The 17,181-nt window shown below is 44.1% G+C and overlaps 1 protein-coding gene across 1 annotated transcript; it reads left to right on the top strand.

Annotated features, from left to right (window-relative positions):
- The first annotated feature begins 2,113 nt into the window (after positions 1-2,113).
- LOC110522708 (cAMP-regulated phosphoprotein 19) lies at positions 2,114-9,401 on the top strand. Its single transcript, XM_021601184.2, has 3 exons — positions 2,114-2,384; positions 2,975-3,097; positions 8,992-9,401. Exons 1-3 carry the CDS (start codon positions 2,322-2,324, stop codon positions 9,166-9,168), a joined length of 363 nt encoding a protein of 120 aa, XP_021456859.2. The 5' UTR covers positions 2,114-2,321; the 3' UTR covers positions 9,169-9,401.
- Positions 9,402-17,181: the final 7,780 nt, after the last annotated feature.

Here is a 17,181-nt window from a genome sequence, read left to right as displayed (position 1 = left end):
TTTACCAGATCTATTGTGTTATATTCTCCTACATTCCTTTCACATTTCCACAAACTTCAAAGTGTTTATTTTCAAATGGTGCCAAGAATATGCATATCCTTGCTTCAGGGCCTGAGCTACAGGCAGTTCGATTTGGGTATGTCATTTTAGGCAAAAATGTCAAAAAGGGGAAGATCCTTAAGTAAAAGCTAGAATCCTTAGTTGCTACATACATTTTTGGACTTGTAAATTAATAATATATGCCCATTTATTATTGAAGAATATAATTTATAAATGACTCATGGCCTTAGTTTAACTGTCAAAAGTGTCATTATGTTAAAAATGTATATACAGTACCAGTCAATAGTTTGGACACCTACTCATTCAAGGGTTTTTATTTTATTTTTACTATTTTCAAAAATTTTGAATAATAGTGAAGACATCAAAACTATGAAATAACACGTATGGAATCATGTAGTAACCAAAAAAGTGTTCTACAAATCTAAATAGATTTGAGATTGAGATTCTTCAAAGTAGCCACCCTCTGCCTTGATGACAGCTTTGCACTCTGGCATTCTCTCAACCAGCTTCATGAGGAAGCCTTTTCCAACAGTCTTGAAGGAGTTCCCACATATGCTGAGCACTTTTTGGCTGCTTTTCAAATAGCCCTTACACAGTCTGGAGGTGTGTTTTGGGTCATTGTCCTGTTGATAAACAAATGATAGTCCCACTAAGCGCAAACCAGATGGCGTTTCGCTGCAGAATGCTGAGGTAGCTATGCTGGTTGAGTGTACCTTGAATTCTAAATAAAATCACTGACAGTGTCACCAGCAATGTGGGTCTTCCTTTCCTGAGGCAGTCCTCATGAGAGCCAGTTTCATCACAGCAGAGGTAACTCTGGGTCTTCCTTTCCTGTGGCGGTCCTCATGAGAGCCAGTTTCATCACAGCAGAGGTAACTCTGGGTCTTCCTTTCCTGTGGCGGTCCTCATGAGAGCCAGTTTCATCACAGCAGAGGTAACTCTGGGTCTTCCTTTCCTGTGGCGGTCCTCATGAGAGACAGTTTCATCACAGCAGAGGTAACTCTGGGTCTTCCTTTCCTGTGGCGGTCCTCATGAGAGCCAGTTTCATCACAGCAGAGGTAACTCTGGGTCTTCCTTTCCTGTGGCGGTCCTCATGAGAGCCAGTTTCATCACAGCAGAGGTAACTCTGGGTCTTCCTGTCCTGTGTTGGTCCTCATGAGAGCCAGTTTCATCACAGCAGAGGTAACTCTGGGTCTTCCTTTCCTGTGGCGGTCCTCATGAGAGCCAGTTTCATCACAGCAGAGGTAACTCTGGGTCTTCCTTTCCTGTGGCGGTCCTCATGAGAGCCAGTTTCATCACAGCAGAGGTAACTCTGGGTCTTCCTTTCCTGTGGCGGTCCTCATGAGAGCCAGTTTCATCCTGGCTCTTGATGGTTTTTGTGCCTGCACTTGAAGACACTTTCAAAGTTCTTTACATTTTCCGCATTGACTGACCTTTATGTCTTAAAGTAACGATGGACTGTTGTTTCTCTTTGCTTATTTGAGCTGTTCTTGCCATAATATGGACTTGGTCTTTTACCAAATAGGCCTATCTTCTTTATACCACCCATACCTTGTCACAACACATCTGATTGGCTCAAACGCATTAAGAAGAAAGTAAATTCCACAAATGAACTTTTAACAAGGCACACCTGTTAATTGAAATGCATTCCAGGTGACTACCTCATGAAGCTGGTTGAGAGAATGCTAAGAGTGTGCAATGCACTACTTTGAAGAATCTCAAATATACAATATATTTTGATTTGTTGAACACTTTTTTGGTTACTACATGATTCCGTATGTGTTATTTCATAGTTTTGACATCTTCACTATTATTCTACAATGTAGAAAACAGTGAAAATAAAGGAAACACCTTGAATGAGTAGGTGTGTCCAAACTTTTGACAGGGACTCAAATACATTTAACATAAATACTGCCAATCTAATTATGTGTTGCTCACTATAAACATACGTTTTGGGGATTACTTTGAAGAAGAAAGGGTTCAGTGGTTATATATTCCAACGGCCCCGGAGCTTCCCCCACCGTCTCGTGTTTTACGACGTTCAATCGACGTACAATCTGCTGCAACACAGAGGGGAGAAAAAGTGAGGGAGCGACTTTAGAGAGTGGTACGACCCAGTTCAAACATACGGCCATTGTTGTATGGGCTAGCCATATATATATGTGCTGCGTCTGCACTGCAGTTTTGTTGGTGTGAAAGTTTAACCTCGCGTCAGTTTTGTAGAAAACCTGATATTTACATACTTTTTTTTGCTTGTTGCCATGTCCGAGGAGATTGAAGGAAGAAGGCCCTCCAGCGATGAGGCAACCCACAAGGAACAGCAGGTCAGACGGTCAGGTTTGAATTATTATGATGCTATCAAGCTAGGCTAATGCTACATTGCCAGTAGCTTGCTAGCCATGATAATGGTCAAATGTGGATGTCTAAGCAGCATTTTAATTAGCTAGCAACTTGGTTAGTGTATTTCAAATGTATCATCGCCTTGCACAATCATTATTTTAGTTATCAAGATGAGTTATAGCGCGTTAAAGTTAACTACCAACACGAGTCTTTCTCAATTTAAGGCTAGTTAGCTCTGTATGTTAGCTAACCAGCTAGCTAACTATATATTGTCCATATTGTTTTGTCTACGTGCGTTCATGCTGGCCGCTAAGCTACTTTTTTTGTTGCCACACTGCTGTTACGCAGAAGGCTAACGTTGTGTGCTGATTGCTAGTAAACGAACCCCAACCATTAGATAATCAAACCAAAGGACATCCGTTTTTCAGAGAATCATAGCTAGTTGTTAAACTAACCATGACTTGTCAACCACGAGATTGATAAAACTATATTGCTGCCTGACCTAACGTTACATCATAACATGTCTCTCCATGCGTGTTTATACTGTGTATTGTGTGTGCTTCCGCCAACACAGGAGATTGATGATAATGTCATCACTCCAGAGAAGGCAGAGGAGGTGAAACTGAAGGCCAGGTACCCTCATCTTGGAGCCAAACCTGGGGGCTCTGACCTGCTCCGGAAACGCCTTCAGAAAGGGGTATGTTTTTTGTTCCTCCTTCAGAGCGATTCATTGTTTAATAGTCACATGTACAGGGTTGCACGTGTGATTGCAGGGTACATTGGGCTCTCGAGAGTGGCGCAGTGGTCTAAGGATTTTTATCTCAGTGCTAGAGGTGTCACTACAGGCACCCTGGTTCGAATCCAGGCTGTCTCACAACCGACCGTGATTGGGAGTCCCATAGGGCGGCGCACAGTTGGCCCAGCCTCGTCCGGGTTTGACTGGGGTTGGCCCTCATTGTAAATAAGAATTTGTTCTAAACTGACTTGCCTGGTTAAACAAAAATACTCGTAGGCTCTGAGCTCCAACATGCAGCATTAAATTAAATTAAAATAACTAAAATGGTAATTTTAAAAAACACTAAACAATAGAAATAGCACTGTCTGCAGGGTAGCCTAGTGGTTAGAGCATTGGGCTGGTAACCGGAAGGTTGCAAGTTCAAATCCCCGAGCTGACAAGGTACAAATCTGTCGTTCTGCCCCTGAACAGGCAGTTAACCCACTGTTCCTAGGCCGTCATTGAAAATAAGAATTTGTTCTTAACTGACTTGCCTAGTTAAATAAATAAAAAATAAATAAAATAACAACTGTAGCAGTGATGAATACATGTCCATTGGGGTGGAGGCAGAGTAAAGACTGTTGGGGGGGAGATGACCATAGACGAGGAGATAACGATGCCTACCTTCACCACCTGGGGGGTGGCCTGTCAGGAAGTCCAGGACCCAGTTGCATTAGGGAGGAGTTCAGACCCTGGGCCATGAGCTATGGTATTGAAGGCTGAGCTGTAGTCCATGAACAGCATCCTCATTCCTTTTGTCCAGGTGGGTGACTGCAGTGTGCAGTGCAATGGTGATTGCGTTGTCCGTGGATCTGTCAGGGCGGTAGGCAAATTGGAGAGGGTCGAGTGTGTCGGGGAGGGAGGAGGTGATATGGAGAGGGTCGAGTGTGTCGGGGAGGCGATATGGAGAGGGTCGAGTGTGTCGGGGAGGCGATATGGAGAGGGTCGAGTGTGTCGGGGAGGCGATATGGAGAGGGTCGAGTGTGTCGGGGAGGTGATATGGAGAGGGTCGAGTGTGTCGGGGAGGGAGGAGGTGATATGGAGAGGGTTGAGTGTGTCGGGGAGGGAGAAGGTGCTATGGAGAGGGTTGTGAGTGTCGGGGAGGGAGAAGGTGATATGGAGAGGGTCGAGTGAGGAGGTGATATGGAGAGGGTCGAGTGCGGAGGTGCTATGGAGAGGGTCGTGAGTGTCGTGGAGGGAGAAGGTGATATGGAGAGGGTCGAGTGTCGGGGAGTGAGGAGGTGCTATGGAGAGGGTTGTGAGTGTCGGGGAGGGAGAAGGTGATATGGAGAGGGTCGAGTGAGGAGGTGATATGGAGAGGGTTGAGTGAGGAGGTGCTATGGAGAGGGTCGTGAGTGTCATGGAGGGAAAAGGTGATATGGAGAGGGTCGAGTGTCGGGGAGTGAGGAGGTGCTATGGAGAGGGTCGAGTGTCGGCGAGTGAGGAGGTGCTATGGAGAGGGTCGAGTGAGGAGGTGATATGGAGAGGGTCGAGTGTCGGGGAGTGAGGAGGTGCTATGGAGAGGGTCGAGTGAGGAGGTGATATGGAGAGGGTCGAGTGTCGGGGAGTGAGGAGGTGATATGGAGAGGGTCGAGTGAGGAGGTGATATGGAGAGGGTCGAGTGTCGGGGAGTGAGGAGGTGCTATGGAGAGGGTTGTGAGTGTCGGGGAGGGAGAAGGTGATATGGAGAGTGTCGAGTGAGGAGGTGATATGGAGAGGGTCGAGTGAGGAGGTGCTATGGAGAGGGTCGAGTGAGGAGGTGATATGGAGAGGGTCGTGAGTGTCAGGGAGGGAGAAGGTGATATGGAGAGTGTCGGGGAGGGAGGAGGTGATATGGTCTTTGACGAGCCTCTCGAAGCACTTCATGATAATGGAAGTGAGTTCTACTGGTCGGTAGTCATTCAGTTCAGTTTTCTTCCTTGGGCACAGGGACGATAGCGGACATCTTGAAGCAGGTGGGTATAGAGGCCTAAGCTAGGGAGTGATTAAAAATGTCTGACAACACAACAGCCAGCTGGTCTGCTCATGTCTGGGCCATCAGCCTTGCAAAGGTTAACACGTTAGAGTGACATATGTCCTCAGTGACGCCCGGAAGTGTGTAACCCATGTTGTCATCGTGTGCTCTCTGCAGCTCAGGGTCATTGTGCTCGAATCGTGAGGTGTGTCATAAGGTTTTAAGCTACTCTGGTAGGGTGGAGTTGGTGACCGCGATGTGGCTGGCTTCCTTAAGAGCCCCTGCTACATACTGCCTTGTGTCCGACCCTCTGAATTGCTCATCCACTTTGTCCCTATACTTGTGTTCCGCCATCTTGATTGATCTGCGTAGGTCATATTCGTACTGTTTAACCAAACAATTGTCCCCGGTAACCTTGCCCTGTTTATAAGCAGCATCTGTCTCTTTCAGTTTTCCTACAAGGCTGCGATCTATCCACGTTTGTTGATTTGTGAACGTTTTGAAGACTCTATCGGTATCACGTCATTTATGCTTTTGAAAATGTTTTATTTTTTATTAGTCCGGTGACAGCCTGCGTATATCTCCAGAGGCGACCCGGAACATATTCCAGTCCATGTGATCAAAGCAGTTTTTTTTTTTTAGTGTGAATTCTGATTGGTCAGACCAACGATGTACCTCCTTGAGTTTTTATTTAACCTTTTATTTAACCAGGTAAGCCAGCTGAGAACAAGTTCTCATTTACAACTGCGACCTGGCCAAGATAAAAGCAAAGCAGTGCGACAAAAACAAACTTAGTCAATAACACAAAAAAAAATCTATGTTCAGTGTGTGCAAATGTAGAAGAGTAGGGAGGTAAGGAAATAAATAGGCCATAGAGTCGGAATAATTGCAATTTAGCATTAACACTGGGGTGATAGATGTGCAGATGATGATAGGCAAGTAGAGATACTGGGGTGGAAAAGAGAGAGGATCAATAATAATATGGGGATGAGGTAGTTGGGTGGGCTATTTACAGATTGGCTCTGTACAGGTACAGTGATCGGTAAGCTGCTCTGACAGCTGATGCTTAAAGTTAGAGAGGGAGATATAAGACTCAAGCTTCAGTGATTTTTTTTTTTTTTTTCCAATTTGTTCCAGTTATTAGCAGCAGAGAACTGGAAGGAAAGGCGGCCAAAGGTAGTTTTGCCCCTATGGTTGTGCCCTACAAACACAACACTTTGGTAGCTGTAGATGCGCTGAACATGTAAACTATATTAATTTCACTTTACATTCACCTACTTGCGCAGCAATGCATGTTTGTTATGGAATCATTCTCCTCCTTTGATAGGCATCTGTTTTCCTTTTCTGGGAAAGAGAGTCAAACACAGACTTCTCTGAACCCAAAACAACACTTTTTAAAGGCTATACTATGTGATAGATCATAAAATTACTTAAAAAATAAAACAAAAACACAATTCAGAGATGGCCTTTTGTATTGTCACTGGGGTCAACCACAGTTCAATCTACTATAGTCATGGCTACCAGACTGCGCTCACCTTACGGTTGTCCCCCCCACCCACTCGGCAACGATGGTAGATTTTATGACGTTTTTAGGTTCTCAGATGTGTGCCTCTCCTCCATGTTGTCGGTATGTACTTCATGTCCCACTTCTCGTCAATATGATGGCTTGTCACAGTGATGTATGACAGCGTGTTCATAGATGTCCAACAATCTGTTGTTAACGTCACGTATTGTGTGAGAGCTCGCACTTTGTCCATTGTACAATTTCTCCATCCGGGCCTTCGCATTTTTAATGCATGGCATCTTGTAGTCGCTCTACATACAGTTCATTCAGAAAGTATTAAGACCCCCTAAACCTTTACCACATTTTGTAACGTTACAGCCTTATTCTAAAATTTATGAGAACTTTATTTATTTAATCCATCTACACACTATCCCATAATGACAAAGCAAAAACAGTAAAAAAATAAATAATTGGCAAATGTATATAAAAATAAACATACCTTATTTACATAAGTATTCAGACCCTTTGCTATGAGACTCTAAATTGAGCTCAGGTGCATCCTGTTTCCATTGATCATCCTTGAAATGTTTCTACAACTTGATTGAAGTCCACCTGTGGTAAATTCAATTGATTGGACATGACACCTGTCTATATAAGGTCCCACAGTTGACCGTGCATGACAAAGCAAAAATCAAGCCATGAGGTCAAAGGAATTTATCCGTAGAGCTCCGAGACAGGAGCTGAGGAAGGGTACCAAAACATTTATGCATCATTGAAGGTCCCGAGAGCACAGCGGCATCATTCATTCTTAAATGGAAGAAGTTTGGAACCACCAAGACTCTTGCTGGAGCTGGCTGCCTGGCCAAACTGAGCAAGCAGGGGAGAAGGGCCTTGGTCAGGGAGGTGACCAAGAACGCTATGGTCACTCTGACAGAGCGCCAGAGTTCCTCTATGGCGATGGGAGAACCTTCCAGAAGGACAACCAACTCTGCAGCACTCCACCAATCAGGCCTTTATGTTAGTGGCCAGGCGGAAGCCACTCCTCAGTAAAAGGCCCATGAAAGCCTGCTTGGAGTTTGCCAAAAGGCACCTAAAGGACGCAGACCATGATAAACAAGATTCTCTGGTCTGATGAAACCAAGATTGAACACTTTGGTCTGAATGCCAAGTGTCACGTCTGGAGGAAACCTGGCACTTTCCCTACGGTGAAGCATGTTGGTGGCAACATCAAACTGAGGGGATGTTTTTCAGCCGCATGGACTGGGAGACTAGTCAGGATCGAGGGAAAGATGACTTGAACCCAATCGAATAAGTCAGGAGAGACCTGAAAATAGCTGTGCAGCGATGCTTCCCATCCGACCTGACAGAGCTTGAGAGGATCTGCAGAGAAGAATGGGAGAAACTCCCCCAAAATACCCAAGAAGACTCGAGGCTGTAATCGCTGCCAAAAGGTGCTTCAACAAAGTACTGAATATAGCGTCTTGAATGCTTATGTAAATGTAATAATTTTTTTACATTTGCAAGCATTTCTAAAAACCTGTTTTTGCGTTGTCATTTTGGGGTGTGGTGTGTAGATTGATATGGGGGGGGGGGCAATTTAATACATTTTAGAATAAGGCTGTAATGTAACAAAATGTGGAATAAGTCGAGGGGTGTGATTTACTTTGCGACGGCACTGTCTGCCATCAGGGCATTGAAGCCAACATCCACCACCATTGATTCAACATTCCATCTTGGAGTCTGGTTCTAGATATGTCATCAGGGCATTGAAGCCAACATCCTCTTCCATTTGACAATGGCTGCATATCAACTGCAATCATTTCTGTAGTCAGCTCTGTGATGTTTCTCACTCCGTCCCCTATCGCACTGCTGGCAGCAACGGGCTGGGCCTCCCTTTCAGCATTGCACCTGTACTGCCACTGTCGCCCACCTCGCAAAGGTTTTCCATTTCACCACCACCTCGTTTAATTTTTCAAGGTATTTCCATACAGGACTTCACTGCTGTTGCTTCCCTGTCTCACTCAGCCATTCTCCCCACCCGCCCCAACCGTTAACGACGATGACTCGCAGAGCGCTTTACATCCGTGGCAAATCATTTTGAAGATACCAACCTTCTCCTACTAATGTTACAGCATGGTTGCATTAGGTGTTTAATCTAAATGTTTCCCTTTATGATGATCTGGACCTGTTAGTGGTAGTGTTGTGATAACTGCGCTGTGAATTTTAATTTTGGTTCAAAAAAAAAATTTGGTTAGTGAGTTTTTCTAAACGTTAACATTCCCAATTTCGTTTTTTAAAGGTTCACATCCTTAGACCTGTACCATAACTAATCTGTGTTTTTGTTTTGTGTCTCTACAGCAAAAGTTCTTTGACTCTGGGGACTACAACATGGCCAAGGCTAAGGTGAAGAACAAGCAGCAGCTCCCTGCAGTGACGCCGGCTGAGAAGGCAGAGATAACCGGGGACCACATCCCCACACCCCAGGACATCCCCCAGAGGAAGCCCTCTATCGTGGCTAGCAAACTGGCTGGCTGAGTGGGTTGATGGAACTAGGAACCATGGAACTAGGAACCATGGAACCTTGGAACTGTTTTGTTCTGTTACCATTCCATCGCTCGCTCTTGTTCTCTCTCTGAGCCGGTCTCAATTAGTTCCCTAGGTCTACCGCTTGGCACTAACCCTTCAATGCATGCATATTTTGCTGGCCCTTCCTCCATATTCCTCACATTTGTTCAAACATTGAAGAGGTGGGGGGGGGGGGGGCGCCTAAGGGGAAGAGGTAGGGGGGGGGGGGGGGGGGGGGGGGGGGGGGGGGGCAAGGGGAAGAGGTAGAGGGGGGCCCCAAGGGGAAGAGGTAGGGAGGGGGGGGGGGGGCCCAAGGGGAAGAGGTAGGGGGGGGCCCCCAAGGGGAAGAGGGTAGGGAGACATGGGTAGAGAACCAAGAGGAAGGGATAGGGAGCCATGGGGCAGAGGGGTAGGGAGCTATGGGGTAGAGCCAAGGGGAAGGGGTAGGGAGCCAAGGATAGGGGTGTGGCCATTGGTAAGGGTTAGGGAGCCAATTACCTCTACTAGGCCTGTCTTCTGGCCCCTTTCTTTCATTCCTGCACCTTCTACATACAGAGCATTCAGGAAGTATTCAGACCACCTCCCCTTTCCCACATTTTGTTACGTTACAGCCTTATTCTAAAATTGATTTTAAAAAATCCTCATCAATCTACACACAATACCCCATTATGACATCACAATACCCCATTATGACATCACAATACCCCATAATGACAAGGGGAAACGAGTTTATAGAACTTTTGCAAATGTATAAAAAAAAATAACCGAAGTACCTTATTTACATAAGTTAAGCTCAGGTGCATCCTGTTTCCATTGATCATCCTTGAGATGTTTCTACAACTTGATTGGAGTCCATCTGTTGTAAATTCAATTGATTGGACATTATATAGACAGGTGTGTGCCTTTCCAAATCATGTCCCACAGATCTGGGGAAAGGTACCAAACAATTTCTGCAGCATTGAAGGGCCCCAAGAACAGAGTGGCCTCCATCATTCTTAAATTGAAGAAGTTTGGAACCCGAGTGGCGCAGCGGTCTAAGGCACTGCATCTCCATGCAAGAGGCGTCACTACAGTCCCTGGTTCGAATCCAGGCTGAATCACATCTGGCCGTGATTGGGAGTCCCATAGGGCGGCGCACAATTGGCCCAGCATTGTCCCGGTTTGGCCGTCATTGTAAATAAGTATTTGTTCTTATCTGACTTGCCTAGTTAAATAAAATACCTAGGGCCACCTGGCCAAACTGAGCAATCGGGGGAGAAGTACTTTGATCAGGGAGGTGACCAAGAACCCGATAGTCACTCTGACAGAGCTCCAGAGTTCCTCGGTGGAAATGAGAGAACCTTCCAAAAGGACAACCATCTCTGTAGCACTCCATCAATCAGGCCTCTATGGTAGAGGGGCCAGACGGAAAGCCACTCTTCAGTAAAAGGCACATGAAAGCTTGCTTGGAGTTTGCCTAAAGACTGACAGACCATCAGAAACAAGATTCTCTGGTCTGATGAAACCAAGATTGAACTCTTTGGGATGAAATGCCAAGCGTCACGTGTGGTGTGGGGATGTTTTTCAGCGGCAGGGACTGGGAAACTAGCCAGACCGAGGGAAAGATGAACGGAGCAAAGTACAGAGAGATCCTTGATGAAAACCTGCTCCAGAGCGACCAGTACTTCAGACTGGGGCGAATGTTCATCTTCCAACAGGACAACTACACTAAGCACATAGCCAAGACAACGCAGGAGTGGCTTCGGGACAAGTCTCTGAATATCCCAGAGCCTGGACTTGAACCCAATCAAACATCTCTGGAGAGACCTGAAAATAGCTGTGTCGTGACACTCCCAATCCAACCTGACAGAGCTTGAGAGGATCTGCAGAGAAGCATGGGAGAAACTCCCCAGATACACGTGTGCCACACGTGTAGCGTCATACCTAAGACTCAAGTCAGCTGCAAAAGGTGCTTTAACAAAGTACTGAGTAAAGGGTATGAATACTTATATACATTTCTAAAAAAAAACTATTTTTGCTTTGTCTTTATTGGGTATTGTGTATAGATTGATCAGGGGGGGGGAGAAACAATTTAATCCATTTTAGAATAAGGCTTTAACAAAATGCGGAAGAAGGTGAGTGGTCTGAAATACTTTCTGAACTACTTCATAAAATGAAAATCGAGCAGAAAGAATCTTGAGGAAAATTGCTGCCGGAGGATCACTGTCCTCGGATAGCTGTTTTAAATGAGAAGTTGAAATATATATATTTTTGCAAAGTGTACTCCAGAGGGCCTATATATCTACTGTGGTGACTGATTGAAACCGTATATAGCCTATCACCATGTATCTGAGAGGACAAAGTCAATATTTTAGACATGTTTTGCCTTCTATATATTCCATTTGACATTTTCAATTATGAGGTAATAATATAGAACAATCTGATTTTTATCCTTGTAATTACAATTCTAATCCCACCCCTGCCTTCCTAGCCTAGTCACACATCTGTTTACGCTGTCTTGCCAGTGTCAGCTCTTATGGGCCAAGCCAACACAAACGGATCTGGGACCATCAGGCCATGCCCTCTTCCTCTCCAATGTCCGACTCTTTGTTCTGGTACGTTGATTGAAAATAGCCTGTGTCACGCAGTAGCTGTTGTTAGCTAGCTAGTCATGTTCCAATGAATATTTGCAGCATTGGCTCGCCTATAGTCCTTAAAAGGCTGCTGTTGTATATTATGACTGTATAATGTGTATATATGGGGCTCCCGAGTGTTGTAGCGGTCTAAGGCAGTGCAGACACCCTGGTTCGACTCCAGGCTGTATCACAACCGGCCGTGATTGGGAGTCCCATAGGGCGGCGCACAATTGGCCCGGCGTCGTCCGGGTTCGATGTTTGGCCAGGGTCATTGTAAATAAGAATTTGTTCTTAGCTGACTTGCCTAGTTAAATAAAATAAAAATCAATGCATCTCTTAACAGTTATGAGCCGTAGTTTACTCTTGGCAATATTTGTCCATTCACTCCAGTGAGAGAATCTCGGCTTGTGTCTAAAATGGCTCCCTATATATAGGCCCTGGTCAAAAGTAGTGCACTACATAGGGAATAAGATGCCCTTCTCATACGACCTCTGAACCTAGCCCAGGAATGCCTGCCTGCCACTATCTGATACTCAAGTCATTTAGGTTTAATCGTCAAGCAACTCACTTAAATGAAATGTTGATCTGAAGGGTGTGCATGTGCATTGACTGTCACGTTATGCCATTTTTTTTGTTTCTGTTTTGTAAATAAACTAGTTTTGCACAATAGCTTTGTCTGGACTTTGCCTTTTTTTCAAATGTTTTATTTGCCATTTTTACGACAAGCCTCGTTCTTTTGATTATGCATGTTGATTCATCCAGTAACCCACGTTGTTGACTGTTTTTCTAAACTGAACTGTTCAAATTTCATGGATCTTCAGGCTGATTTATTTTATCTACTTGACAAATCTGGGCCATATTTTTTTTGGACAACATCACTACCAAAATATAGTTGTTTTCAGTGGCGACCTGTCATTCAGGGCAGATCCCCACCTGTTTAGCATGTTATCTTGGCATTAATAAATGTCCCCATCAGTTTGCAAACAATAAAATAAAAAAAACATAAATAAAAAAAATGAATCATTGAGTTTAATGAAGCCGCATACAAAAATTGTGTATTTTTTTGCTTTCTTGAGTAAGGTAAGGCAGCTCAAATGTAGGTGTTTCAGTCTAGCTCAGTGTTTTCTGTGGTGGTGGTGCAGCCAGTGGAAAATACGGAGTGTAGGGGTTGGTAATGTTCTCTAGTTACGCTGTGATTGGCTCAGTGTTCTGTCACTCATGGGGGACACTGCGTCACCGCCAAATCTAAGGGTAGAGATCGAACATTCAAGCCCCTTGGATGCTGCAATAAAGTTACATTACAAGTGCCCATCCAAGAAGGCCCAAGGTCATTCGCCACATAAAATGACGTCAAATTCCGTTTTATCTACAGTAGCTTAGATTGGACTGATCATCGTACTTTCAAAATCTAAGCTAGCAGTCATCATCATGGATCACTTCATCAGTTTTTCTTTCAGACTTCCCAGTTGTCTTGAAAGCACCAAAAATCCAGAGAATGACAGACTTTGATGTCAAAGTTTGCCCACGAAGGACCGCCGCGCCACCTTCCTGTTCAAGTGAGCACAGCACAAGGTGAGTCCAAAAATGTCTTGTATGATACTGCATAAATCATGTAATATGCCAGGTAGATATGTATACTCTAGTAAAGAAAGTAATACTAAGTGTATGTTGTGTAGTAAGCTGTTAGTAGCCACGTGCATCACCCTAATAATTTAGTCTATTTTCCCCTCTTAATTTCGTCTACTGTTCTGACTTGGTGGTACACATGTATCCTATAACCTGTTTTAGAGAAATGTAATCATTGAATATTGTCAGAGCGTTCATTGTCTGCTTATACGCCCCCTTTATTTATCCTACGGTTCTGACTTGGTGTACAGGGGAAATACTGTAAGAACGGCCCATGTTCTGAATTCTGTCGCTGTACATTTTAAAAAGTGCTGAACAAGTAGTTATATCGACTACATCCGTCCTAGCTCGCTCATTAATGTCTTAATCGAAATTACAGATTGCCTCTTATCTGCTTGTCGTCCCCTTATGCCATAGTTTGTACATCTCAATTGTCAGTAGAAACCACATTTTGACTAAGCAAGTCAGCCATATCAGCTGTTTTTTTTAAGGCATTAAATGAAGCTGACTGAACTGTTTCACTGCCAGACGACAAGGCTCTGCTGATAACCAGGTGTAGCAGTGGTAAGGTGTTGGAACTCTGCTGTTGGGACAGCTTTATGTAGGCCCTAACAGTTTGAGGGCACCGTTTGTCACCGTTATAGTGCAATTAATGTATTGTTTAGTATTGTGTAGTGGCATTGTTGGCATGCATCTCCCATTTTTTTTGTCGGGTTTGCCCCACCAAGATTTACATGCTAAAATCGCCACTGGTTGTTTTTGGTTTACATATTCATTTGTAGGAGGTGAAAATTAGGAATAATTTTGATTGACATGATAATCCAATAGTCTGACTCCAGCAGATACCTCAGGGCACTGACACTGCGAAGCATGCGAATGGTGTCAGACGATGCTAACAAGCTAGTAGCTATCTACATACAGTAAATTATCAGACCGAAAACATACAAGGAAACGTGACCAGGTGAAATTATGAAAGAGAATGGAAAGAACTTTAGCTTCTCTCTATCCAATCAGAGAAACAGGATCAACGTACAGCCCGCCCTTTTCTTTACAGACAGGCAAATGGAGTTATTTAGACCGCACAACGACTCACTCAAAGACAGGACAGTATGGTTTATAAACTGTGACTCGGATCATAATCGTATCCAGAAAATTACCCATATCAGTTAGAATACTATTTTTGTCAGACTACTCCGCACACCTCTGCTGAATGTATCTCACCGGGGAAAGCATCCGAACGAACGAAACAGCGTCTCCCTCTGTCTCAGAATGTGTAGCCCATCTGTCTAATTATGTCGGGTCAAAAACAGTATGACACTGTTGTCGCCCATAGCATTAAATCCACCGGAAGCCAGCGAGCATTTTAGTTGTCACTGTATCTAAGGATAGTTGGTTAGACTAAATGTTGGAAGTTAAAATGGTGCTGGAATTAGTGGAGGCGCCGCTTTCTTTGTGACTTGCGCTATCTCCCTGTGGTTCTAAATCAATAGTTGTTTGGTAGGCCGAAATTGTCGGAAACATTAACTTGCTTGTGTAAAGGATGTCACGCTGCTTGCGGATTTGTGCCATATACTTGCGGTGAACTCGCAACCTCTGCCGAGTGGTAGGAAGTGAAGCGTCCTACCACTTGCCTCCCCATGTGCTACACTTTGACCACGCAGTGGCTCATGGAACTTCACTGAGCAGTTTTGTGTTGATACAAAGGTGTAGTCGAATTTATTATTCTTATTGTCTCAGCCTTTAGGCCTATATTTCACGTTGTCAATGCATATGAACTAACAGGTTCTAGAGCAAACAACGTAGTTATCACAACACAGATTGTAAAAGCCTTCTTTTTGGGGGGCTTCCCGTATGATGAGAGAGAGAGAGAGAGGCGAATGATGCTTGTATATTGTAACGAAACAACAAGGGAGCAGACACACGCACTGTCGTGAATGCAAGGTCCGATCACTTCTGACACCATAATTAAACAGCAGGGAGCAGGTCTCGAACCCTCGACCTAGCCCGAAGTCCTGCGCGCTATCGACTGTGCCGCAAAAGTCGATATCCGCGCTTATAAACCCAGGGTCGTTAAAATCACCTGCTATTGTAGATATTCTATCTTTGTCATTATTGTATTTATTAAGGAACCCAATTCCTGGGGTCCAGCAACATTCAGGCAGTTATATACAATAACAAAACATGTGTGTGCTACTACCACATATTTACAACGCAAAATCCACGTGTACGTGTGTGTAGAGTGCGTGTGTTGAGTGGTGCGTGTGTCTGTACCTGTGTGTGTCCCTCTTCACAGTCCCTGCAGTCATTTATGGGCTGAGCAAGTAGCCTATAAAGGGTTTATACAGACATTAGCAAGCAAGAGTGCGAATTACACCATGATGTTCGGGGCTGTCGCGTGCACTTCATTTTTTTTCTGGGCCTAATAATAAGACGGAATTTAAACGGTAAAAAATAATTACATTTTAATGACCACAACCAGTTATGATATTTTAATAGGATTTTCATCCAAATCACTTCAAAAAGTAGACTACCTGTGCATGTTCGTCTACTCCAAAACAATTCCAGCATCCAAACTGCATGTATACATGCGCCATTTGTTGAATGGAAAAAACTAAAATAATAATGACGTTTAGCTATTGATTAGGCCTACATTAATTGATGCGTCTTGCTGACAATTTTAGGGTACTAGGGGGTAACTAGATCAATGTCTAATTGCTGACACAAAAAAAGCAACCGTTGGAAAATAATTAGTATGTGATGAAGGTCATGCTTTGACAAATAAACTATAAAGGGAAATAAATGGCTAGTTTACACCTTTTTTTTTGACCCCCCCCCCCCTAAAAAAAGAAAACGTCTGTATCACCCGAATGGTTTGGCCTACTAATATGACTACTCTATAGAAAGGGGAGACTCTTACGAACACGATGGGTGTTTTCCATTTTGCTCTACGGGACTCGTCAGAAGTGTTTGTTTGGTGACCATGCGGCAGGTAGCCTCGTGGTTAGAGCGTTGGACTAATAACCGGAAGGTTATAAGTTCGAATCCCCGAGCTGACAACGTACACATCTGTCCTTCTGCCCTGATCAAGGCAGCACTGTTCCCAGACCGTCATTGAAAATAAGAGTTTGTTCTTTAACTGACTCAAAGGTTTTTAAAAATGACACGTCACCACAAACAGTGCTTTCTCATGCACCTTTATATTGTGCTGGAATAAAATATGGTGAAAGGTATTTGGAAATACAATTTAAATAAATGTGCTATAAATACTGAGACCAACTTTTTAAAATTGGAGCAAGATACGCGTGATGGATTAATATCACACAACCACGTACTATGAAAAAGTTTGGGAGAAATATAGGCTACATTTGCGTCTGAATCCCATGCCCTGAGTAAACGCGTAGAATCATCCTTGCGGAGGTATAATGTATCCTGTTTATATTATCGTCTTGAGTCCTTGTTCAAATGAACACGCCTGTAAAGCTGCTGTCATAAGATTGATGGGCGGGACGAGGAAGACAAAGTCCACCTCACAGGTGAAGACAAACACCTGGGGAAGTTGTCTACTTTCACAAATCGTTCTGCACTGGCGCAACAGCTGGGCTTCTGTACCTGTGTGTGTGTCCCTTTTCACAGTCTTATGTTGCGGACATAAGGAACCTCATGTTGACAATAAGGGGATGTACAGTATCGATTCGCACTTGACTGTAAATAAATATGTTGTAGGCTAAAAGCACGGGTTGTT

Source organism: Oncorhynchus mykiss, chromosome 30 (genome assembly GCF_013265735.2).
Source record: "Oncorhynchus mykiss isolate Arlee chromosome 30, USDA_OmykA_1.1, whole genome shotgun sequence".
NCBI lineage: Eukaryota > Metazoa > Chordata > Actinopteri > Salmoniformes > Salmonidae > Oncorhynchus > Oncorhynchus mykiss.
Note: the sequence above shows the minus strand (reverse complement) of the source record. Positions and strands in the feature narration are given on the sequence as shown.